The 24,386-nt window shown below is 40.7% G+C and overlaps 2 protein-coding genes across 3 annotated transcripts in view; one reads left to right on the forward strand and one right to left on the reverse strand.

Annotated features, from left to right (window-relative positions):
- Window positions 1-1,546, reverse strand: part of ART3 (ADP-ribosyltransferase 3 (inactive)) — a 130,755-nt gene extending 129,209 nt beyond the window's left edge. Inside the window, exon 1 of the mRNA XM_065913900.1 lies at window positions 1,480-1,546. The gene's annotated coding sequence lies outside the window, so the exon portion shown is untranslated. The remainder of the gene's footprint in view (window positions 1-1,479) is intronic.
- A 10,123-nt stretch (window positions 1,547-11,669) lies between these two features.
- SDAD1 (SDA1 domain containing 1) overlaps window positions 11,670-24,386 on the forward strand; it is a 29,353-nt gene continuing 16,636 nt past the window's right edge. Inside the window, exons 1-8 of one of the 2 annotated variants that reach the window (XM_065914478.1) lie at window positions 11,670-11,877; window positions 16,153-16,257; window positions 16,732-16,830; window positions 19,510-19,620; window positions 20,997-21,068; window positions 21,157-21,257; window positions 22,445-22,502; window positions 23,317-23,391. In XM_065914478.1, the coding sequence (XP_065770550.1) occupies window positions 11,788-11,877; window positions 16,153-16,257; window positions 16,732-16,830; window positions 19,510-19,620; window positions 20,997-21,068; window positions 21,157-21,257; window positions 22,445-22,502; window positions 23,317-23,391 (711 nt within the window). In that variant the 5' untranslated portion in view covers window positions 11,670-11,787. Of the gene's footprint in view, window positions 11,878-16,152; window positions 16,258-16,658; window positions 16,831-19,509; window positions 19,621-20,996; window positions 21,069-21,156; window positions 21,258-22,444; window positions 22,503-23,316; window positions 23,392-24,386 lie in introns of those variants that run through there. The other variant, XM_065914479.1, reaches the window with a different exon arrangement.

Raw genomic sequence — 24,386 nt, forward strand, 5'->3', positions numbered from 1 at the left:
CAGACAGGTGTGATGTTTGGGCAGCTAGCAGCTGCTGATGGTGACAGGACAAAGCCCTCAAAGGCTACTGTGAAAAGAGAGAAGATTGTGGCTTCTGAGATATCTGGGTTAAGGTCAGAAGCCCACCATTTACTAGCTGTATGACCATGGTCCAAGGGCACTTTTGACCTCCCTGTGCGCCAGGATCCTCCTCCAGGAGTGTTTGAGAAACAGGCCCAGCCTAGATCTTGATGCATAGAAAGTCCCCACTGCCAGTCCCAACCGTTTACCTCTGCTCACTTTCTTCACAACAGAATGTGTTTCACATCTCATGCACACAGAGAGATGTTTCCAGGACTGAAGAAACAGGTTGGAGAAATGATACCAAAAACCCACCTAACCAGTTTTCTTTATCTGTATTTTAATTCCATCATCCGGGCCATCACTGTCTCCTTCCTAGGCCACCTCGATAGCTTCCTCTTTTCTGCTTCTTTTTCTCAACTTTTTCTCCTGCTCCTTTCAAAGCATAAGTCACAGAAGACCACCACCTTACTTAATACCCTGTCATTTCCCTTACTACCCTTAGTGAAATGACATCCTCTCCCCAGGCTCTCTGTTGTAATGCTTTCTAAAGTGGGGTGTGTGCATCCTATGGGGTAGATGTAATGAGAGTATTTATAACATATTTCGTCTGAAAAATAAGCAAGAACTGAAGAGGTACTATAAACCCGAAGTCAGCGATTGATACAGTCAGCTTCACTCAATGCACTTGTCAGGTCACCCTGTGTCACATCCTGATTTCCTGTGGAAAAAGTGAGACTTCCTCACCTGGGAGGGATGGACACGTGCCCTCATTCAGTCAGTCACTTTCTGCAACAGTTGGTCGCCACTTATGTGGGCACAGTCCTCTCTGGTGTTATTGTTTGGTTGCTCAGTCATATCTGACTGGTGACCCTGTGTACCATAGCCTAGCAGGCTCCTCTATCCTTGGGATTTCCCAGGCATGAATACTGCAGTTGGTTGCCATTTCCTCCTTCAGGGGATAATATGGTCAATTTGGTGGTTGGTGGTTTTCTTTTTTTTTTGCTGGTATAGAGAGGATGAAATTAGGTGAGAAAGGAAAACAAGCAAACTTCCTTACAAAGAGTTAATTAGCTCCTAGGCAGTCACCGAGCTAAAAGATCTCCGGAGGCATTTTGCACCAAGTTTCCAGGCTGCAGTTTGACCCTGTATTTTCAGGAGGAAAGTGAATCACAAATGAGTAATCAAGTCAAGGTCTGTGAATGAGATTGGGAACTGGGACAAATTGGTAAAGGATTAGAGGGAAAGGTATCAGGTAATACTATACAAAATTTGTAATACTATAAAATTTGCTATATAATTTTTAAAATCTTATCCTTTAAAATGCTATTTCACTTTACCGTTTCAAGCAGACTGTTTTCATAAGGAGTTTGTTTTACAAAAACAACAACAACAACCAAAAGGAAAATTTGCTGGTACCTCTATCTCCAGGGAATGAGGCCTTCTGTGTAGTGTGTGGGACCAAGTAGGCCCAACCACCTACTATCAGCTTCCCTTCTCCATTTGAGTAGACTTCCTCCAGAAAAGGGAACTAGTATCACAATCTGTTCATGTGAGAGGAGAAATGTCAAGGTAAATCATTAACAGAGAGGAAATAACATGTTACTTAAAAAGAGAGATGCCAGCAATCACTTCTACCATATTAAAACCATCAGAACATATCTCCTAGCAGACGTCTCTGGTATGGGGCTTTTGATTAGGGCAAGACTGGCTGGGGGTTTTTATGGAATGGAATTTAAAGTGAAAGTCAGCTAAATTTCCCCAAATCATAAGGAAACAGAAATTACCTCTGACAGGCAGGGAGGGGGGTGGGAATCCTAGAACAGCAAAAAGAGAGGCCAAAGGAGATGGGAGTCAAAGCCTGCTGTAAAAATGACAGCAGGGGGACTTCCCTGGAGGTCCCGTGGTTAAGACTTTGCCTTCCAATGCAGGGGGTGCAGGCTCAGTCCCTGGTTAGGGAGCCAAGATCCCACATGCCTTGCAGCCAAAAAAGCAAAACATAAAGCAGAAGCAATATTGTAACAAATTTAATAAAGACTTTCAGAAAATGGTCCACATAAAAAAAGAAAATCTTAAAAAAAAATGACAGCAGGTTGCAATAATAAAGGTATAGAACATCAGTGAGAAATCTCCTATAGTGGGATCAGTTCCGTTCAGTTCAGTCACTCAGTCGTGTCCGACTCTTTGCGACACCATGAACCGCAGCACGCCAGGCCTCCCTGTCCATCACCAACTCCCGGAGTCCACCCAAACCCATGTCCATTGAGTTGGTGATGCCATCCAACCATCTCATCTCTGTCGTCCCCTTCTCCTCCTGCCTTCAATCTTTCCCAGCATCAGGGTCTTTTCAGTTGAGTCAGCTCTTTGCATCAGGTGGCCAAAGTATTGGAGTTTCAGCTTTAACATCAGTCCTTCCATTGAACACCCAGGACTGATAGTCAGCTTTAAATCACTGGTGTGTAACACTCAGTTTTAAATGCCAGCCTGCCTGGGACTCTAAAATTAGATTTTAAACTTTTTGTAATTGAGGGAACCAGGACTTAGGTCACTTTATTTGGATATTGAAGGTAACTCCAGAAAACAGATCTTTGGGGCCACTTGGGTTATATGGCAGCCATGGAGGTGTGCTGCTTGGGTTACCCTTCAACAGAGGACTTGCAGGACTTTCTTGGTGGTCCAAGGGTTAAGACTCCATGCTTCCAATGCAGGGGGTGCAGGTTTGATCCCTGATCGGGAACTACGATCCCACATGCTAAGCAGCACAGCCAAGGAAAAGAACCAACAACAATGAAGAACTTGTTATTTAGCCCCAGTAAGGGTGGTTAGCTGACCACCTCCAGCTGCAGAACCGTGGGCTTACCCCAGATTTTGAGCTGAGGCCAAGCTCTCACTGGGCAGCCTCCAGCCGATGACTGAGTATAGAAGGAATACTAGAACCCTATCATTTCCGCCAGATGGGCAGCTTTCATCAGGAGCTCCCCAATGGATTGACTAAAACTTTGGCAGATCTGCATCCCAGTCTGAGACAGTCTCTCCCCAATTCTGTTCCCTCCCACTTTTATTTTCATAAAGGTCACCAACAATACATCTCTTACACATCTGATTCTGTCTCAGTGCCTGCCAGAGAACCCAAATGATGCAAGTTACATATACTTTTTAAATTTTAATCAATAAGTATTAGCTGCTATTATCTTTATGATTATCTCCTATATCCCCCAATGCAGACTTTTAACACAAGGAGAAAACTTTCAGATGGAAGGACAACCAAGAGCCTCAAAATCAAGAGACTAGAAGAAATTTCTGGCCCTGCCACTCATGGACTGTGGCGCTAAGTCTCATGGCTTCTTCTTTAACCTCTGAAGCATAAGAGATTATGATCTCTAAGATTTCTCTAAGGGCTCCCCAAACACTGGAACTTCCATGGTGGCTCAGACAGTAAAGAATCTGCCTACAATGCAGGAGACCTGGGTTCAATCTCTGGGTCAAGAAGATCCCCTGGAGAAGGAAATGGCAACCCACTCCAGAATTCTTGCCTGGAGAATTCCATGGACAGAGGAGCCCGGAAGGCTACAGTCCATACAGTCCATGGGCTCCCAAAGAGTCAGACATGACTGAGTGACTAACACACACCAAACACTATCCCTTTTTAGCTTTCTGCCCAGTACACCACAGTTTTTGCTTAATGGATACCTCAAACTGGTCACCTTTTACATTGATGCCCCCTGGACTGCTTTAAAAAATGTATTTGTATTTTAAGATAAACCACGGAACTAGTTTATGACTGCTGAAATATGAGAAGCCCATTTCTCTGGGCTTCTCATAATTTTGATAATGTGAGATGAAAATTGGAAGACTTCAAAAAAGTTTCATTCTTTCTTTATTCTTCATCAAGTGTGATGCCAAGTAATGTCCAGGTAGTTCTCACATTACTTCATCTTTCAGTCTGAAAGTGGAAATTTCCAATTGTCTGGTTACCCCTGTGGGTCCCTCAGGTTGGGGACAGACAAAAGAGGGAATGTTATTCCATTTGTAGCTGAGTCTAAGAGGATATAATCAGGAGAACATTCCAGGGGAGCAGAGAGAAGTATTCTCATCATTTTCATTTATTTTCTGAAAAAAATAGAATCCTTGATGTTGTGGATGCTCAAGGACATCCCTCCACAACGGTTATATCATTTGGGTCACAGAGGAACAGTTTTCTCCCTAAAAATTTATGGAAAGTTTTTAAAAAGCAAGCAAGTGTAATTTATAAGCAAAGAAAGAAATAGGGAATTTATATATATCACATGATTTCTCTCCTTATTGTAACTTGTCTTCTGAAAAAGGACCCCAAAATCTTATACCTTGCGTAACCACTTTAAAAATACTATCCACAACCTACCCTATCTCTCATAAAATGGAAAAATTACGTAGTGGTAATAGGAGATTTTGGGACTCAAAAGGAAAAATTTCCTAATGGAGTCCAATAACAGTGAAAATCAGGATCATCCAAACTCAATCAGATAAATAGTCTTACACAGACTAAATTAATCCTGCAGTAACAGTAGATTTTTACAGAACTAGGCAGTGAACAATATCAGGTTTAGCTGGCACACCCAAGAAGTCTGGCAAAAGCATAAAAGCAAATCTTTGTTTCAGGTACCCATAATGAGATTAATTTATTTGTTATTTATTTGCTATTTTTTATATTACATTTTTATACATTTATTTTTGATCACACAGCATGTAAGATCTTAGCTCACTGACCAAGAATGGAACTTGGGTCCCTGTCAGTGGAAGTGCAGAGTTTTAACCACTGGACTGCATTAAACGATGATACGATGTGCAGTGGTCTATCTACAAAGGAGCTGGTTACTCTCTTCTCTATACGCAAAATCATTCACTCCAAGAAAGCTGAAATGTTATCTTGCCTTGAGGTTTTAGGTGTAACCACATAGAACATAAAAACCATTAGCTGGTTTCTGAGACATACTTTGACTTTCTGAACTTGGTTACTGTGGTTTAAGAGAAAAAAATTCAAGAAAGATGGTGGAACTAGTCCCTGTTGAGCCTGGGATTGATAGATATGCCTAAAGGCCAACCCAACAAGGAGGAAAGGATAGATGGAATCGTGGATAAAACTCACAGTAAAGCTGGAAAGAATTTGAATTTGAGCAAACTCTGGGAGATAGTGGGAAACAGAAGAGCCTGGCATGCTACAGTTCATGGGGGTCACAAAAAGTCAAACACGACCTCCCGACTGAACGACAGCAACAATAACAAATCTAGAAAGAGCGGAGGGAAAAGAAAAATCAATAAAAAATGAAAAGAACCAATGAAAATATGAAAACTAAAATTTCTTCCAATACCTTTTTCCTATTGTGTAGGTAATTAGTCAAATAGTATAATCTTCTTGTTAAAAAGAAAAGCAAGAGCTCCCTCCAGTGGCCAATCTAACAATTAAAAATATTTTAATTAGAAAAGGACTGACAGGTACCTGGCTTTTCTGAACACAGTCACCATGACTGGTTTCTAATGAGAGAAACAATACGTAGAATTTGCATGTTAGTCACTCACTGATTTTGAGGAACTTTTTGCTCAGTTCTTACTTTAACAAATCACACAAACGAAGAACTGGAAAACTGGAAATGATTTACTCATTCCTTCAACAAATATTAACTGATTACCTCCTATGGCCCATGCATTGCTCCTAGTGTGGAGGATGGAGCAGTGAATAAGACAGGGTCCTTATTAAACTCATCTATGCAGAAAGACACAAAAACAAACAATTAAGCTAGTGAATACATATTATGCCAAAGGCTTATAAGGGTAAAAGAGGAGACAGACAGCAGGAGGAAGGAGTGTGAGTGGGAGGCAGGAAGGGGGTCTTAGGGAAAGCCTCCCTAAAAAGATGTCACTTGAGCAGAGAACTGAGGAAAATAAGGGAGCCAGACGTGTGGTGCTTATGAGAGAGGAAACAGAAAGTGTGAAGCCCTGAGGCTTTACACCATGAAGGCAGCTACAAGGCCACTTTCCAGGGCAGAGTGGACAAAGCGGAGCATGATGGGGAGGGGAGCCCAGAAAGGTAAGGTGGGGTCAGGTTATACACCATCTTCTATGTTCCTGAAGGACTTACTTTAGCTTAAAATCTGAGCGAGAAGGGGAGCTAGAAAAGTAACTGAACCTATTTAAGGATCCCTCTGGTCACCAACACAAGATACATGATACCAATACGAGAGACCAATACCAATACACGATTGTGGGGCAAGGGAGGAAGCAGAGAGACCATGTAAAGGACAGTTAATTACCAAATATGTTTCCAGAAGGAGGGAGAGACCAACTGTACACCCAGCGTTGCAGGTAAGACAATGAATGAAAACTGACCTTTGGACTTGGCAACATTAAGGTGATCAGTGATCTGGATGAAAACAGTTTGGGTGGAATGGTAGAAACAAAAGACTAACTGGCATTTAAGTTAAATACAAACCTGTCATGGTCTAGCATTCCACTTTTAGGCACTCACCAAGAGAAAAGAAAATATGTGTTCATATAAAGAGCTGAACACAAATATTGATAATGCCAAAATGGACACAACCCAAAGATTCAACAACAGGTGAATAGATAAACAAATTGCAGTATATCCATACCATGGAAGGCTACCTAAAAATAAAAAGAGTGAACTATTCATACACACAACATGGACACATTTTTAAATATTTAAAAGTGAAAGAAGTCTGACACAAAAGAACAGATACTGTAGGATTCCTTTTGTATAAAATTTCTGCAAGCGCAAACTTATGGTAACAGAAAGCAGATGTGTGCTTCTCTGGGATGGTGCAGCAAAAGAAAACTTGGATAATGAATATCCTCATTATCCTGATTGTAATGATGGTTTCATGGGTGCAAACATATATCAAAACTTATCAGTTTGTATACTTTATGGCCTGTTTCTTATACATTAATATCTTTTTTTTTCATTAATATCTTTTTAAAATTTTTATTTATTTATTTTTGGCTGCCCCGTGTCTTCATTGCTTTGCTCAGGTTTTCTCTAGTTGCAGCGAGCAGGGGCGGCTCATTGCTGCAGTGCATGGGCTTCTCAATGCGGTGGCTTCTCTTGTTGAGGATCACAGACTCTAGGACGTGCAGGCTTCAGTTGTTGCAGCTACCGGGCTCGAGAGCACAGAGTCAATAGATGTGGCACACATGCTTCATCTCTCCACGGCATGTGCAATCTTCCCAGACCAGGGACTGAACCTGTGCCTCTTGCATTGGCAGGCGGATTCTTTACCACTAGCACCACATGGGAAGTCCTGTATCCTTCCAAATCAAAACCCTATGCATGCTTCAAGACTTCTCTCAAATACATCATCCATCCTCATGAAGCCTTTCTTCAGTCATCAAAATAAACATGACCTCTGCTTCCTTTAGTCAGAGCCCCATTGTACCCAGGAAAGACTCGCTTGTCGTACTATTCATCTCACCACGTTCTGACCCAGGAGATAAGTGCAAAAGTATCACATTGTTTCGGGAAGAGTTCCCTGGTGGCATAGTGGTTAGGGTTCTTGGCTTTCACTGCTGTGGCCCGAGTTCAACATCTGGTCAGGGAACTGAGATCCCACAAACTGTGTGACACAGGTTTTTTAAAAAGCATTATATTGTTTGGAATTGATATAAGTAGCACTAATTTAGATGGGAGGTGTGCCATTTTGCCCTCCCTCCCCTCCCTCCTTCCTATTATTATACTTGTAATAGAAATTTAATGGCTCAAGAATGGTGCTCAAGCTGCTGTCTGGACTATCGCAAAAAAGGCATCCCAAATAGAGATTTAAGTCAAATGAGTGTGCTTCTTTTGGAAAAAAAATTTAAAATAGCCCTCTAGTCTATTCCCTCTAGGCCCTCTAGTCCCAAATCAGGAAAGGAGTACATCAAGGCTGTATATTGTCACCCTGCTTATTTAACTTATATGCAGAGTACATCATGAAAAATGCTGGGCTGGATGAAGCACAAGCTGGAATCAAGATGGCTGGGAGAAACACCAATAACCTCAGATATTCAGATACTACCACCCTTATGGCAGAAAGCAAAGAGGAATTGAAGAGCCTCTTGATGAAAGTGAGAGGACAGTGAAAAGTTGGCTTAAAACTCAATATTCAAAAAACTAAGATCATGACATCCAGTCCCATCACTTCATGGCAAATAGATGGGGAAACAGTGACAGACTTTATTTTCTTGGGCTCCAAAATCACTGCAGATGTTGACTCCAAGCATGAAATTAAAAGACGCCTGCTCCTTGGAAGAATAGTTATGACCAAACTAGACAGCATATTAAAAAGCAGAGGCATTACTTGGCCAACAAAGGTCCATCTGGTCAAAGCTATGGTTTTTCCAGTAGTAATGTATGGATGTGAGAGTTGGACCATAAAGAAAGCTGAGTGCCAAAGAACTGATGCTTTTGAACTGTGGTGTTGGACAAGACTCTTAAGAGTCCCTTGGACAGCAAGGAGATTCAACCAGTACATTCTAAAGAAATCAGTCCTGAATATTCACTGGAAGGACTGATGTTGAAGCTGAAACTTCAATACTTTGGCCACCTGATGCGAAGAGCTGACTCATTTGAAAAGACCTAGATGCTGGGAAAGATTGAAGGCAGAAGGAGAAGGGGACGACAGAGGATGAGATGGTTGGATGGCATCACCGACTCAATGGACATGGATTTGAGTAAACTCCGGGAGTTGGTGATGGACAGGGAGGCCTAGTGTGCTGCAGTCCATGCAGTCACAAAGACTTGGACATGACTGAGCAACTGAACTGAACTGAACTGAGTCTAGGCTCCTTCAAATAAGATATTTTTTAAGCCATTTGAATCCACATATTATGATCCATTTTATAATTATAATAGAGTCTCTCTTTTTGCACAGATATCAAGATTTTCTCTTCTAGAATAATTCACTTTAGGTTAAAAATCACTTGGGGATCACAAAAAGATGGAACGTTCCTTTGCCAATTCAAGATTAAGTTCAGAAGTGAACATGGAGTTTTTTCAGTGTTGATCTGGCTAACATTACACTAAACATATGTACACTGTATTACACTTAAATTATTTGTGTTTAAGCTATTATCTGGGGCTTTCCTGGTGGCTCAGCAGTAAAGAATCCGCCTGAAATGCAGGAGCCACAGGAGACCTGGGTTAGATCCCCCAACTGGGAAGATCCCCTGGAGAAGGGCATAGCAACCCACTTCAAGATTCTTGCCTAGAGAATCCCATGGACAGAGGAGTCTGGCAGGCTACAGTCCATTGGGTCAAAAAGAGTCAGATACAACTGTAGCAACTTTGCAAGCAGCCATTATTTAATGTTTAAAAAATACATATTTAGTTAGCCGTTCAAATTACATATTCAGACTTACCTGACGGTCCAGTGGTTAAGAATCCAATTTGCAAGGCAAAGGATGTGGGTTCAGGTCCCTGGTTGGGTAACTGAGATTCCACATGTGGACAAAAAAGAAGAAAAAGAAAATACATATTCAATTAAACACTCTCAGTCTTAATCTTCTCATCTAACAACAACAACAAAAAGTCCAGCTTCAGGGTTGTTTGGGGGTAAAATGAGCAGACTCATGTGCCCTCCTTAGATTGGCATGTAAAGCCTTTCACCATCAGGACTGCATAGCCTCACCGAACTCATTTCCCTCAGCTCCTTCCCTGCTGCACACCTCCTCCCAACCATGAGTCACATCCAGACTTCTGGTCATCCTTTAATTCCACCAGAGTTTTCCAAGCCTTCACACCTTTATGCTGGCTATTTTCTTTATGTAGAAAATCTTTCTTTCCCTTCTCCAAAAAAACTCCTCATCATCAAAAATTTCAATCAAATAGTGTGAAACATATTTCACAACTGTGAATCATGCTAATTCTTCTGAGCTAGCTTGTCTTCTCTATTGCTTCCATTGCTCTGTTATTAATTGTAAGAATGTGTTTTCTATTTTTCTCTCATTAGTCTGTGAATATCCTGAGGGTGAAATTTATTTATTTTTGTACTCAAAACACTTGCCCTAGGGAATTCCCTGTGGTCCAGTGGTTAGAACTCTTTCACCACTGGCCTGGGTTTGATCCCTTTTTGGGAAACTAAAATTTTGAAAGCCAAGAGGCATGTCCAAAAACAAAAGCAGACAAACACTTACCCTAGTGCCTGATGTACAGACTATGAATAAAAGCCGGTAACATGGCCTGAGTGTTTAACTTTTAAGTCATATTTTAGTGACTTAAATATTCATAGTACATAAGCTTTTAATTTTTATAGGAATTAAATTATTTCAATATATCTTGTTTTGAGAATGCTTTTTTCCCTCACTAATCCGACTAACAAAAACAACATTTTCAATTCAAATCTGTGAAAGGGCTTTTAAAAAGATATTTATTGTTTACATTTACTTCTTAATAATTTCACAAGTACCTGGTTCAATGATAGGTAGAATCGTTCTTCTCCAAGTGTAGCTGAAAAACTGCAAGTGGTTTGCACAGAGTTCTTAAACTTGCTTGTGCCTAGATGTGATTACAGAGTTGTCTTGTTTTTTGGCTCATTCAGACACGGCCGCAGATGACCTGGACTGAAGCCGGTGTTCTCTGAAACTGCTTATATTAAGCAGGGGAATACCACTGTCCATCTATTGATGCCAGACCAGCTAGCCAGCTGACAACTATCAGGCTACATTTTTCTTTCTTATCTAGTTATGATCATGACTGCCTGGACTGAAATCCCAGCTTCCTCACTTGCTATGAACTTAGTCAACTTGTCCAAGCCTGTTTTCTCATCTGCAAAGTAGGGGTAATTTTAGCACGTATTTTAGAGAGCTCTTCTCAGGATTCAATACAAGTGAAGTGCTTGGAACGGGGTGAGGGATTAATTCATTCTACATATATTTATTTTTGCACACTTCGCTTCTAACTTTCAGTTCAGTTCAGTCACTCAGTCTTGTCTGACTCTTTGTGACCCGGTGGACTGCAGCACGCCAGGCCTCTCTATCCATCACCAACTCCCGGAGTTTACTCAAAGGCATGTCCATCGAGTGGATGATGCCATCCAACCATCTCACCCTCTGTCGTCCCTTGCTTCTCCTGCCCTCAATCTTTCCCAGTGAGTCATTTCTTTGCATCAGGTGGCCAAAGTATTGGAGTTTCAGCTTCAGCATCAGTACTTCCAATGAATATTTAAGACTGATTTCCTTTAGGATGGACTGGTTTGATCTCCTTTTAGTCCAAGGGACTCTCCAGAGTCTTCTCCAACACCTTTGTTCAAAAGCATCAATTCTTCGGCGCTAAACTTTCTTTAAAACTTTAGACTGTGAGGGGTTTTGTTTGTTTGTTTGTTTTTGTAACTATTAATTTTCACCTGTCTGTTTCATGAGAGTGTCGGAATAGTGAAAGAAACAATTGTGTGTGGGGCGGGGAGAGTCTGCATTTCAGATTATTTCAGCAACGCTAGGTAGTAGCAGGGTTGGTCGAGGGAGGGAAAAAATCAGTAAACCGTTGGCAGAGCAGATCGGCCGCGAGAGTAAGTTTGACACTTTGAGGCTCCCGTAGTTAAGCTGGCTTTAAGAACCAAGATGGCGCCGCCCGCCGAGCTGCCCATGTGCTGTTTCCGGTTATACACGGAAGCACGACTCCGAACGGCCGCTGAGACGGTTGGAAGTTGCCAGCGTTGTGGGTTTTCTTAAAACTGCTCGTCGCGGAGCCAGTCAGCAGCCACCATGTCTAGCAGAAATAATAACAAGCTGCCCAGCAACCTTCCGCAGTTACAGAATTTGATCAAGCGGGACCCGCCGGCCTACGTAGAGGAGGTGGGAATGCGGCGCGGTGACGCTGGAAACCCGGGTTGAGACGCTGGCTATAGCGAGGCGTAGGATGTAGCTGGGATTCTGTCTCGCCGCGTGTTCGTCTCTTAAGTTCAGGGGTTCCCCGTGAGGAGAAAAGAGGTTAAAGGGGACACATGCCTCAGGGTTCTTTTCCCACCTCTTGAAATCTGCTGCCTGTTTGGATTTTCTGCTTGCTCGGTAGACCCCGCTGCCACAGAAACACCTTTTAAAAGACCTCATTTGACTTTATCTCCGGACCTTATTGAGGTGGAGAGACAAATGGTCCGCTCCCTAACCCCCGACTTCCAGAAAACTTTCTCAAGCCTTTTGTTTTCTGAAACCCCTAAATTGAATTAGTCATTAACATTTGATGAAACTTTTGTTAGAATACTTTAGATCTAAGTCTGCTTCCGGGAGCCGGCGTTCTGTGCCACGGACTGTGTTGGGAAGGAGGGCGGATTCTCAAGTATACGGGACAGACACAGGAGCTTGGTTGATGATGGTTTTGTTCAGTAGTTCAGTCGTGTCCACTCTTTGCGAAACCATGTACTCCAACATGCCAGGCTTCCCTGTCCTTCACCATCTCCCGGAGCTTGCTCAAACTCATGTCGTTTGAGTCGGTGATGCCATCCAACCATCTCATCCTATCGTCCCCTTCTCCTCCTGCCTTCAGTCTTTCCCAGCATCAGGGTCTTTTCTAGCTTGGTATATATATTTAATATATATACTCTTCCCTGGTGACTCAGACGGTAAAGCGTCTGCCTGCAGTACTGGAGACCCGGGTTCGATCCCTGGGTTGGGAAGATCCCCTGAAAAAGGAAATGGCAATCCACGCCAGTACTCTTGCCTGGAAAATTCCATGGACTGAGGAGCCTTGTAGGCTACAGTCCATGGGGTCGCAAAGAGTCGGACACAACTGAGCGACTTCACTTCAATATATATTTAAAACCAGATTCAGTCTCATCAGAAGCTGGTATGGCCTGGATGTCAGAATTTAAGTCAGGAAAAGACAAAGTTGAAAATTAGAGATTAGATCCAGACTGTGATGAGCTTTGTATTCTGACTTCATACAAATTGTGAACATTACACGTGTTTGAGCTGAGAAGTGACGGAGTGAAAGTGATGATTTTGATATTAATTTGGCAAGTGCTTTCTTCAGACACCCATTTATCTGACAGGCTTTAAACAGGTATCTGCTGCAATTATTTGTGCAAATGGCTAACATAATTATTCGTCTTTTGATTGCCCTTCTCATTTCCCCTCCTCCTCCAGATTTTCACATAGAAGTATTTATGTGAACTGTTGTTGTTGTTCAGTGGTTAAGTTGAGTCTGACTTTGTGATGCCATGGACTGCAGCACATATAGCGGTCTCAGTGGTTTAGATCACCAGCAGAGAGAGCCTTTTGAAAGATTCAGGGGAGTGGAAATAAACAGTTAGGAACAAATACAAGAAGTTAAGTAATGTAGGTAAGGATTTGAGATGTGTAAAGCAGTGTAAACCTTAGGGGCTTCCACAGTAGCTCAGCTGGTAAAGAATCCACCTGTAATGCAAGAGACCCTGGTTTGATTTCTGGGTGGGGAAGTTTCCCTGCAGAAGTGATAGGTTACCCACTCCAGTATTCTTGGGCTTCCCTGGTGGTTCAGACTGTAAAGAATCCCCCTGTAATTCGGTAGACCTGGGTTCGATCCCTGTGTTGGGAAGATCCCCTGGAAGAGGGTGTGGCAACTCACTCCAGTATTCTTGCCTGGAGAATCCCCATGTACAGAAGAGCCTGGTGGGCTACAGTCCATGGGGTTGCAAAGAATTGGACATGACTGAGCGACTAAGCACAGCCCAGCATAAACCACTAGACAAAGCATGGTTGAGAGTCTATACAGTGCTGTATTTAAAAGCACTGGTTTCAGCACTAACTCTGTACTCTGGGCCTATTATTGACCAATTGTATAACCAGAGATTTAACCACCTGAGCCTGTGTGTATTTGAATGTGCAAGGAGATAATACCTACCTCAGAGGATTACCCGTCCATTCACTTAAGAAATTCTTATACAAATTCACACATATTGTATCTCCTGTGTGTTAGTATTTATAATTCTAAGCACTCAGGGTACTGGGCTTCCCAGGTGGCTTAGTGGTAAAGAATCCACTTGCCAGGCAGAAGACGCAAGAGACACAGGTTTGATCCCTGGTTTGGGAATATCCCCTGGAAAAGGAAATGGCAACCCATTCCAGTGTTCTTGCCTGGAAAATTGTAATTTCCGGGAGCCTGGCACACTGCAGGCCATGGGGTTGCAAAAAGTCAGACACAACTTACCAACTCAGTCACCACCACCAAGCACTCAGGATGCAAGGATAAATAAGATATGAGAGCCTTCTTCTCTTGGATTTACATTCTAATGATAGTAAGATTCCAATGATGGAAGACATAGAGTGATAAGAGTTATGAGGAAAGTAAAACTGGATATGAGTATATTAGGATTGGAGGCTGTTGATTTGGCTCCCATAAACAGGGAAGGCTTTTCTGCTATGATATTGAGGCAGGTCAAGAGCATTCTAGATAGGGAGAATAGGAAGTGTAGAGGCTTTCAGTGGAGAAGAGGTAGAGAGGCGGCTGGTGTGGCTAACATGTAGTGAGCACAGAAAAGGGTAGTATAAGATGACTTGGGAAATGCAGGCAGACAGAGATTGGGTCATGTGGGGCCCTTGAAATCATGGTAGAGTTAAGATTTTACTCTTGGTGTGTTAGGGAGCCATTGAAGAGTTTTAAGCAGAGGTGTGACATGATCTGATTTATATTATTAAAAATTTACTCTGGAGGTTATGGGTTGTAGAGCAGCAAGATTGCAAGCAGGGTAACTAATGTAACAGCTGTTAGAATGGCCTAGGTGAGGTACCACCAACCTCTGTTGGAATTATCAACAAGTGGAGGGAAGTGAACAGATGGAGGCTAGCTCTCCTGGAAATGGAGACATGGAGCTAGTAGAACTTCTAGGTGGAGTGGACCTGGGGGAGAAGGAAAAAGGAAGGAAGAACGATTCAGGTGTTTCTATTTCTGTGTCTGGGTATATGACAAGTACTATTTAGTACCTATTGTGTACTAGGTACTGGGACTATGGTAGTGAGCTATACAGATAAAAATACCTTTTTAATTAAATTATTTTCTAGTCATCTAGGGGAAGAAGCGGGATAAGGATCTTGCCGGGAGCACTCTGAGTAATGGGGCTCTTCACTTGTCAGTGGCATTGTGGAGTCCAGAGAAGTAGGGTCTTAACTGAAGCACGTAGGGACTGCAGGTCTCCCTCTTTGATTCCTACTCTTGGAGAAAACTGGAGGCCTAGCAATTTTGGAGGGAAATCAGGGTTCATGTTTTTTGACCAAGCTAAGTTTAAGATGTCTGTTAGACAGCTCAGCAGGCAATTGGATACGTGAATTTGGATTTCACTGAGCCAGTCAGGGATGGTAATACAAAGAAATATTCATTCTGTTTCTAAGTGTCCCTCTCTCTCCCCTCCCCTTCCCTTCCCCCTCTTCTCCATTCTCTCCCTTTCTCTCTCACAGAAACACACATAGTTTGAAGCCATGACCTAGGCATGAAAAGTGGGTGTAGGGCATAGAACAGCTTGGGAGTTCCAGCATTAGATTATTGTCTTATTACTAGAATTAAACATAATTAAATGAAGTAATATACATGATGAGTTTGGCACATAGCAAGTACCAAATAAAGGGGAGCTATTATAAGTATTATTTCTTTTGTATCAATTGCTTTTGTCTGTTAACACATCTCATCTAGAACTCCAGGGTAAAATCATAATTATTATTTAAAGGAAGAAGGAAATTTTGACTGGAGAGCTTTGTGTACTTGAGGTGTAATTTTATATTTTATTGCCCATTTTCTGACTCATATATATTTTTGCAGGTATTGGGGCTCCATATCGTGATAATACAATAGAGGATCATTTAGATAGTAAATGGCAGTATAGAGCCAGATCTGACTCTTTGACCCTTGTTTCACTGTTCTTCATACCTTTATACCTAGATTTCTAATGCTAAGGGAAAGGCTCTTTAGATAACCTGTGATGTGCACAGATTTTTCAAAACTTGTTTTGAAGAATACTGATAAAGGAAAACAGTGTTTTTATATACCTTTACTACATCTTTTTCTCAATGCCACTGTCAAAGATTTCTAAGTAACTTTTTTATTCTGTACTGAGAAAGCCTTGTAATAGAAGGTGACCAGTTTAAATTTTATTTTTTTTACAGTTTCTACAGCAGTATAATCACTACAAATCCAATGTGGAAATTTTCAAATTACAACCAAATAAACCCAGCAAAGAACTGGCAGAGCTGGTGATGTTTATGGCTCAGGTAAGATTTTTTTTCGGAGGTGGGGGCTAAATCACAGACTAGTTGTTACACACAGCTTGCAGAATATTTTCCCACTTATACCCAATCTCATTCCTTTTGTAAGTGGAAGCTAATTAAAAAAATTTTTTTTTTACTTTCCCTTTTTGCAAATTTTATTTTTCTCCTAGGTTAAGTTAGGATTTCACTAGAACTTTTCATAGAAACAACCAGAGCAAAGAAAGCTTTCAAACTATTTGTTTTCTTCAAATTCATCATGAAAGCAGATTCTGAATCATGTCATATAATTTACTAAGACTAGAAGAAATATGAAAGGAGTCAAGAGAGATTAGTGTGTAGAACAGAAAGAGATGACTTGGAGCATCTACTTCTGTGAAACATAGCCTTTTACTCTCCTTTTGCAGAACATCCTTAATCTGTGCATGTGAATTATAGGAGAGAAAGGAAAACTTCAGAAGAGCCTTTGCTTTGTTACAGATTAGTCACTGTTATCCGGAACATTTAAGTAACTTTCCTCAAGAGCTGAAAGATCTTCTCTCCTACAACCACACTGTCTTGGATCCAGATCTCCGAATGGTAGGGCCAGTACTTGGGTTGATAAATTGTGCTGTGGTCATGTGTGGTCATGTATGGATATTTGAATGAGAACTGTCTGTCATCTAAACATCTTTCTAAACTGTTGATCAGTGTATCACCCATTCATTAAAATTCTGTGCTTCTCATTTACACAGAAAACAACTCAAACTTACTTAGCCTGTAAATCCTTACATGATCTGCTTCCTGCCTGTGTTTCTGACCTCATCTCCTTTTCTGCTACACTCCCCTCTGATCTCTCTGTTCTGCCAGCCTGCTCACCCTGCCAGGATGTTCTTTTCCCCATTTTGAGTAGGTGATTCCTCTTAGTCATTCAAATCTCATATGCATGAAGAACCCTAATTATAACTTAGAGTTTTTATAAAGCTGAATTGAGACATTTATCCATTAAGCAGCCAGTTTGTGCCTTTGTAAACACTGTTACCTGGGTGACTGACATTGGGTCCCTTTTACCTGGCCAGTGCTCCCACCTGCGGAGAATGTCAGGTGTAAAGGCGCCCAGCGGCCCTTTCTCTAGAGCACTGCTGCTGCTGCGAAGTCACTTCAGTCGGGTCCGACGCTGTGCGACCCCATGGACAGCAGCCCACCAGGCTCCCCTGTCCCTGGGATTCTCCAGGCAAGAACACTGGAGTGGTTGCCATTTCCTTCTCCAGTGCATGAAAGTGAAAAGTGAAAGTGAAGTCGCTCAGTCGTGTCCGACTCTTAGCGACCCCATGGACTGCAGCCCACCAGGCTCCTCTGTCCATGGGATTTTCCAGGCAAAAGTACTAGAGTGAGTTGCCATTGCCTTCTCCCCTCTAGAGCACTGTCTTCAGCTAAATAGGAGCCCTAGCCCCTGAGGGGTGGCCCTTCCAGCCCACAGGTGACGTCTGACTAACCCAGAGGTTCAAAAGCCAACCCTTCCCACAGGGTGGGTCCAACTCCAGGGCTTCTCTGATCAAACAAAGCTTGTCTCCAGCCACGGATACATCCTTGCCCAGCTTTTCTCTGCCTTCTCCTGCTTTCTTTCCTTCCCTTCTAGAAAAGAGCACACACTGGACAAACCTCTGTAATAAATTGTGCTCTGATGCTAGGGAACCCAGTCAGAGGCATTATTTAAATCTCATGCATCAACTTTTCAAACATCTTTATAGCTGGTAGAACTTACACAGAAATTATGGTCACAAAACATTATAATATCCTTAACCAAAGTTTATAAAAATGCTAAGTCTGTAGATTCAACTTTGTTTCTTAATCTTTGATTTCCCCAAGCTTTCTGTAATTCTATTTTTATACTTCTCTAGAATTATCTTAATTTGGTTAGGGCCCAAAGAAAAAGAATACGATCTCAGCACAGCCTGAAAGGCTTCAGACTTGAACCATTATGGAAGACTTTTACTCATGTCATGGATTTTTCAAGCCCTTGTGGGCCATACGGATTTTGAGTGTAGAGACTTACTGTCTTTCCAAGTAATTAGGTTTTCTTTGTTTTGTGTGCTAACAGTATCCAACCAAATTGGTCTGCAGGCATTATTAAATAAATATGTGTATTATTTCTTTGTAGTGTTTTATGATGATTAGTAGGTTTTTTAAAATAATTAGGAGATTGCTAGGAAACAAGGGATTGAATCAGTATAATTAGCATTCCTCTTTAGAGGAATCATTAGAACACAATGGTGAATCCTTTTTTTAAATAGCTGTAGTGATAACCACCAATTCTTTTCAGCTCCTGGACTTTTTCTTCCTAGCCTATTTGCTATTTTTCCAGGACTTTTATCATTCCCAAATTTTTGTTCACTCCTTCCTGCTTAAATAGGTATAAACAACTGTGTTTTTTAGTGGAAGAAACAAAATACTCATGTATATTAACATTTACTTACTTAATAAAATCATGGTTTTTAAATTATTTATTTGTTATGTTATTTTTAAATAACATTTACATATTTAATAAAATTTATATTTCTCTATCTTTGACATCATAGGTACCTATTATTTAAGTTCAAATTGTCACAACCTGGCCAGTCCTTTTAACAATGCCCATGATGTGTTTGAAAGCATCCTTGCATTCTGTCAGAAATAGTTCCAAATCCTTTCTTTCTGTTTTGTCTGCCCCAAGACTTGAAATCAACTGTTCACCAAGGATCACTTATTCCATCTAATGGAGAATTGTACTAGAGGCCAAAATTCGGGGGGTTAAGGGTTCTCATGGAAGTTGGTGGAGAGAGTGCTGCAACTACCATTGGGCTGTTCTTCCTGCTAACAGTACTTCAAAAAAAGCCTTTAAAGTCACAAATTCAGGTCGATCATTCCAGTTTAGTGTGTTATGTTACTGTTACCCACCTTTCTTATGTCTATGGAGTCACTGATCACTAGTATTTTATGTTGATACTTCCTTGACCTCCTGTGTAAAGGAGCCCTCCCTCAGTCACTATGTAGTAATTATACCACCCTGTTTTAAATTCCTTCCTGAGATTCACCTGTTTATATGCTTACTTGCTTGTCTGTCCCCTCTTCTGCTCCACCCCCAGTGTAAGATCCACAAGGGCAGAGACTTTCTGTTCTGTTTCAATGCCTGGAATAACACCTAGTTAGTAGAAGATACTAAGCTATTTGGGGATGTTCCTCCTCCATTTTGTCATCTTTATCATTGTCTTATAGTACGTTTTTTTTTTCCTTCCTGAGACATTTTGCAAAGCTTTGATCTTGCTGAGAAATAAGAATCTCATCAATCCCTCAAGTTTGCTGGAACTCTTCTTTGAACTTCTACGTTGCCATGATAAGCTTCTGCGAAAGGTAAAGAACAAAACCACTCCCTACCCCCATATGTCATTTTTTCTTGCAGTGACATAAAACTTACAGAGTTTGGAGTCTCTTGAATTCTTGAGGCTTCGTATCATTGGAAACAGCTAGGAAATAATTTTAATAGGAAAAAATTGAGCATTGTGTACAGGCAATATAGTAGTAATAGCTAATGGTCATTGTTTACTTTTTGCTGGGTTACCATTTTCAGAGCATTTTACATATTTTTTTACTCACAAAGTGCTATGAGATAGGGCTTATTATTATTATTTCACAGATGAAAAATTTGAGGCACAGAGAGAGAGAGTAACCTGCCCAGGGTCACACAGCTCCTGCAGGAGCATAAAGCCAGGCAGCCTGGCTCCAGAACCCAGTCCCTTTTCCACTGCACAGTACTGACCAGCTAAAACTGACCTTTTTTTGTTATTTATATTTCCCTGTGACTTTGTGTTTGCTTTATATAAAGTCACTTTATGTGACTTTATATATAAGTAAGACCAGGAGCTGAAGGTTTGTGAAAGAATTTTCAGAAAGAGAAACTAAAGTTTACATTCATTAACTTAAATTTTTTTTTCAAAGTGTTAAGAGACTATTCATTTGATTTTAGCAATTATACTTCTTGATCTAACTTGTGGAATAAAAGTGGTCCATGTTTTGGGTGCCAATGATATCTACATGCGTTTAGGGAGTAACTTTCCCGTTTAAAAAAAAATAACGAGTTTACAACCATCCCCACAGTCAATTTTAGAACTTTGATAACCTCCTTAAAAGAAACCTCGTTCCCATTAGCAGTTACTCCCATCCTCCCATCTATCCTCCCATCTATCCCAGCCCTAGGCAACCACCAATGTACTTTTGGTCTCTATAGATTTGCCTACTCTTCATGTTTCTTATAAATGGAATCATATAATGTGTGATTTTTTGTAACTGACTTCTTTCACTTAGCGTAATATTTCAAAGTACCTCCATATTATAGCTTGTGTCATCACCTCATTCCTTTTTGTTGCCAAATAATGTTTCATTCTCTGGTTATACCACTTTCTATTTATTCACTCATCAGTTACTGAACATTTACGTTGTTTTCACTTTCTTACTGTTAGAAATAATGCTGCTATGAATATTTGTGTGAACATTGGAAATATATGTTCGTATCTCTTGGGAATTTAACCAGGAGTGGATTTGCTGGTCATATAACTTAACCTTTTGAGGGTAACTTTCCTTTAGCTGCCTTTTTTGTTTTGTTTTTGGTCTCTTTTGTGATAGAATGAAAAACGGGTAAGCTAAATCCTCTTGTACATTTTTATTTCTCTCCAAATAAAGTGAGATTAGGAATGTCAGTTAATGTACATGTTTTTGTTCATTTTCCACAGACTTTATACACTCATATTGTGACTGATATCAAGAATATAAATGCAAAACATAAGAACAATAAAGTGAATATAGTAAGTACCCTTTTGTTTTCCAAGTTTGCAGCATTGTACTGCAGTATTGTGCAATATATTAAGCCTTCTTTCTCCACTTTTCCTTCAGGTATTGCAGAATTTCATGTATACCATGTTAAGAGATAGCAATGCAACTGCAGCCAAAATATCTTTGGATGTCATGATTGAACTCTACAGAAGAAACATCTGGTAATATATATGTACTTATCTCTTGACAAATAGGCTTGTATACATCTGTAGTTACCACAGAACATATACACAAATGTATTTCTTGATTTTGAGCTCTTTAATATATCACTGATATAGATTAAGTTGAAAGTAAACATACAGAGGCAATCCAAATGACTAATGATAATACTGGCTACCATTTCTTGAGCACCTGCACTATGCCTTACCCTGTCCAACCTGCAGAACAGTGTAATGTAGCTTATCTGGGATTATTACCATCTTATAGGTAATGAGACCTGTAGGTTCACGAGCTTAAGTGTAGTAGCTAATAAAAGGTAGAGTTGAAATTCAAACCCTGATCTGTCAAAACTCTGAAGTGTAGGCTCTTTCTTTTTTTTTTTTTTTTTTTGAAGTGTAGGCTCTTTCTACTCTGCCTCTGTGAAGATTTTCAAATCAATTTATTCTCTTTACTTAAATAAACTTCAGCTTGTTGTTACAGTGCCCCCAACTCATGTCTTTTGCTTTTCTTATTCACTAATTTTTTAAAAAGTATAGAAGTGATATTTGTTGCAGCAGAAAAACTAGAAAGTTGGCTTTTTTTTTTTTTAATTTATTGGTAGTCCTACTACCTGTATGCTTTCCATATGGCACTAGTAGTAAAGAACCTGCTGGCAATGCCAGAGACAAAGAGACGCAGGTTCAAACCTTGGGTTGGGAAGATCCTCTGAAGAAGAAAATGGCAACCCATTCTAGTATTCTTGCTTGGGAAATCCCATGGTCAGAGGAGCTTGGCAGGCTAAGGTCCATAGGGTCACAAAGAGACAATCACAGTTAATATGATATTTCCTCTTGTCTTTTCTTTAATATGAGTGTTGAAGTATGGTTGGAATTTTGCTGTCTTGTAGTTTTTTTTAATTTTTCCCCCCAATTTATCTTGAGTAGGGTTTATATGTCATTTAAAATCCTTCAAAAAAGCCCACTTTTTAATGTCTGCATAGCTTTCTGACAGAAGACTGAGCTAGAATTGAACTGGGCTAGAAATGTTCGCCTGTAGTTGGCTGTTTAGCAACCCATGACTTTTTGAAATAGTACAAACTATAAATTTTAACATGTCAGAAGTATTTATTATTTATTTTGTGCCATTGTCTATGCTGTCAAGTACAATAGAATGAAAATTGACTTTGAAACACTCCACTGTCTTCCCCCAGGAACGATGCCAAAACTGTCAATGTGATCACAACGGCCTGTTTCTCTAAGGTCACCAAGGTGAGCTCCCGCAGGGCTGTAGATAGTCCCCTCTCTAGCCGAAAGGTGAAGGAGAGGAGTGGGTGTGCCGAAAGGTGAAGGAGAGGAGTGGGTGTGCCGAAAGGCGGAGGAGGGGAGGGGGTGTGCCGAAAGGTGGAGGAGGGGAGGGGGTGTGCCGAAAGGTGACGGAGAGGGGTGGGTGTGCCGAAAGGCGAAGGAGAGGAGGGGGTGTGCCGAAAGGTGGAGGAGGGGAGGGGGTGTGCCGAAAGGTGACAGAGAGGGGTGGGTGTGCCGAAAGGTGACGGAGAGGAGGGGGTGTGCCGAAAGGCGGAGGAGAGGAGGGGGTGTGCCGAAAGGTGAAGGAGAGGAGTGGGTGTGCAAGGAAGCGCTGGCGTGCAGACACACTGTCCGTCCTGTGCTCAGACTGCTTCCCTGCTTCATCTGTGCTCTGGAACAGGCAAACAAAATAAGAGTTTTTAAAATGCTCTCTATTAAACGATAGCCTTAGCATTTATTTTATGTTTTCCCCTGTAATTCTTGACTGTTCTTTTATTGGGTTCGGACAAAGCTGAAAGAAATTTAAGGGCATGTTTGACTTTCTGTTAGAAGGGTTATAATATCACTTTTCTTATGGGGGATGTAGAAGTTCTAGACTTGCTGCTTGAAGGATAACAATTATGTAGAGCCTGGCTAAGAAAGATGGGACCAGATCCTACCACTCTTTTTTTTTTCCGCTTCAGATCCTGGTTCATATGCATGTATAAAATATAGACAAGTATTTATTCTTTATTGTAAGCTGGGATGAGTAATTGACTTTGTCTGAACTGCTCTTTAGATATTAGTTGCTGCTTTGACATTCTTCCTTGGGAAAGATGAAGAGGAGAAACAAGCCAGTGACTCAGAGTCTGAGGTTAGTTTAACCACGGATACTTTTGAACTTTACAGTTTATCAGATTTTATTATTGCTCTCAGAGTAGATTGTTAAAGTTAGAAACTTCTTTGCTACCTTTATCCTTTATTGAGTTCTGCCATGTGGAGATTTTGTTCCATTTAGATTTTGTCCCATTCAGTAAGATTGGTTGAATAACTAATAAAACTTAGATTCATTCAATCTGTTCTTTCTAAAGCTATACCTATATCTCACTGTTTAAACCTAGAATAAAAATTACTGCCAATATAGTTTTGAGGTTAAACATCATGGAAGTTTATAGAGTGGAGAAAGGAAGTCGTGTGTGTGTGTGTGTGTGTTCTAAGTCTCTTGAGTCATGTCCGACTCTGTGACCCTAAAGACTATAGCCTGCCAGGCTCCTCTGTCCATGGAATTCTCCAGGCAAGAGTACTGGAGTGGGTTGCCATGCCCTCCTTCAGGGGATCTTCCTGACCCAGGGATCAAACTCGCATCTCTTATATCTCCTGCATTGGCAAGCAGGTTCTTTACCATTAGCACCACCTGGGAAGCCCTGGGTGGTATAGCATCTTTTTTTTTCTTTTTTTTTTTTGGTATAGCATCTTTAAAAGGAAGAATCAGGATTTATGATGTCATGAAATTTTCTTTGTTAAAAATACTTTTATTAAGATGAAAAATTCTGAAAAAATGTCCCTTCTCATTTTTGCATTTTGGTAATAATAGTGGAATATGAAATAACATCTTGTAATTTGTTTTGTTATTATTTCATTAAATAATGTATGAACAATACATTCCTACTGTAAAAATTTCAGTTATCATAGATACAATAAAATAAAAGTTTTCTCAATCCTTTCTTCTTTCTTTCTCACCTCCCTTTTCATAGATAACCATTTCGTTTTTCATGCATTTATATGTGAACCTATATATATTGTCTTATGTGTGTAGTCTGTTTTTAAAATATATACAAACAATATATTTTATTTCACACCGTGTTTTCT

Source organism: Muntiacus reevesi, chromosome 22, assembly GCF_963930625.1.
Source record: "Muntiacus reevesi chromosome 22, mMunRee1.1, whole genome shotgun sequence".
Taxonomy (NCBI): Eukaryota; Metazoa; Chordata; class Mammalia; order Artiodactyla; family Cervidae; genus Muntiacus; species Muntiacus reevesi.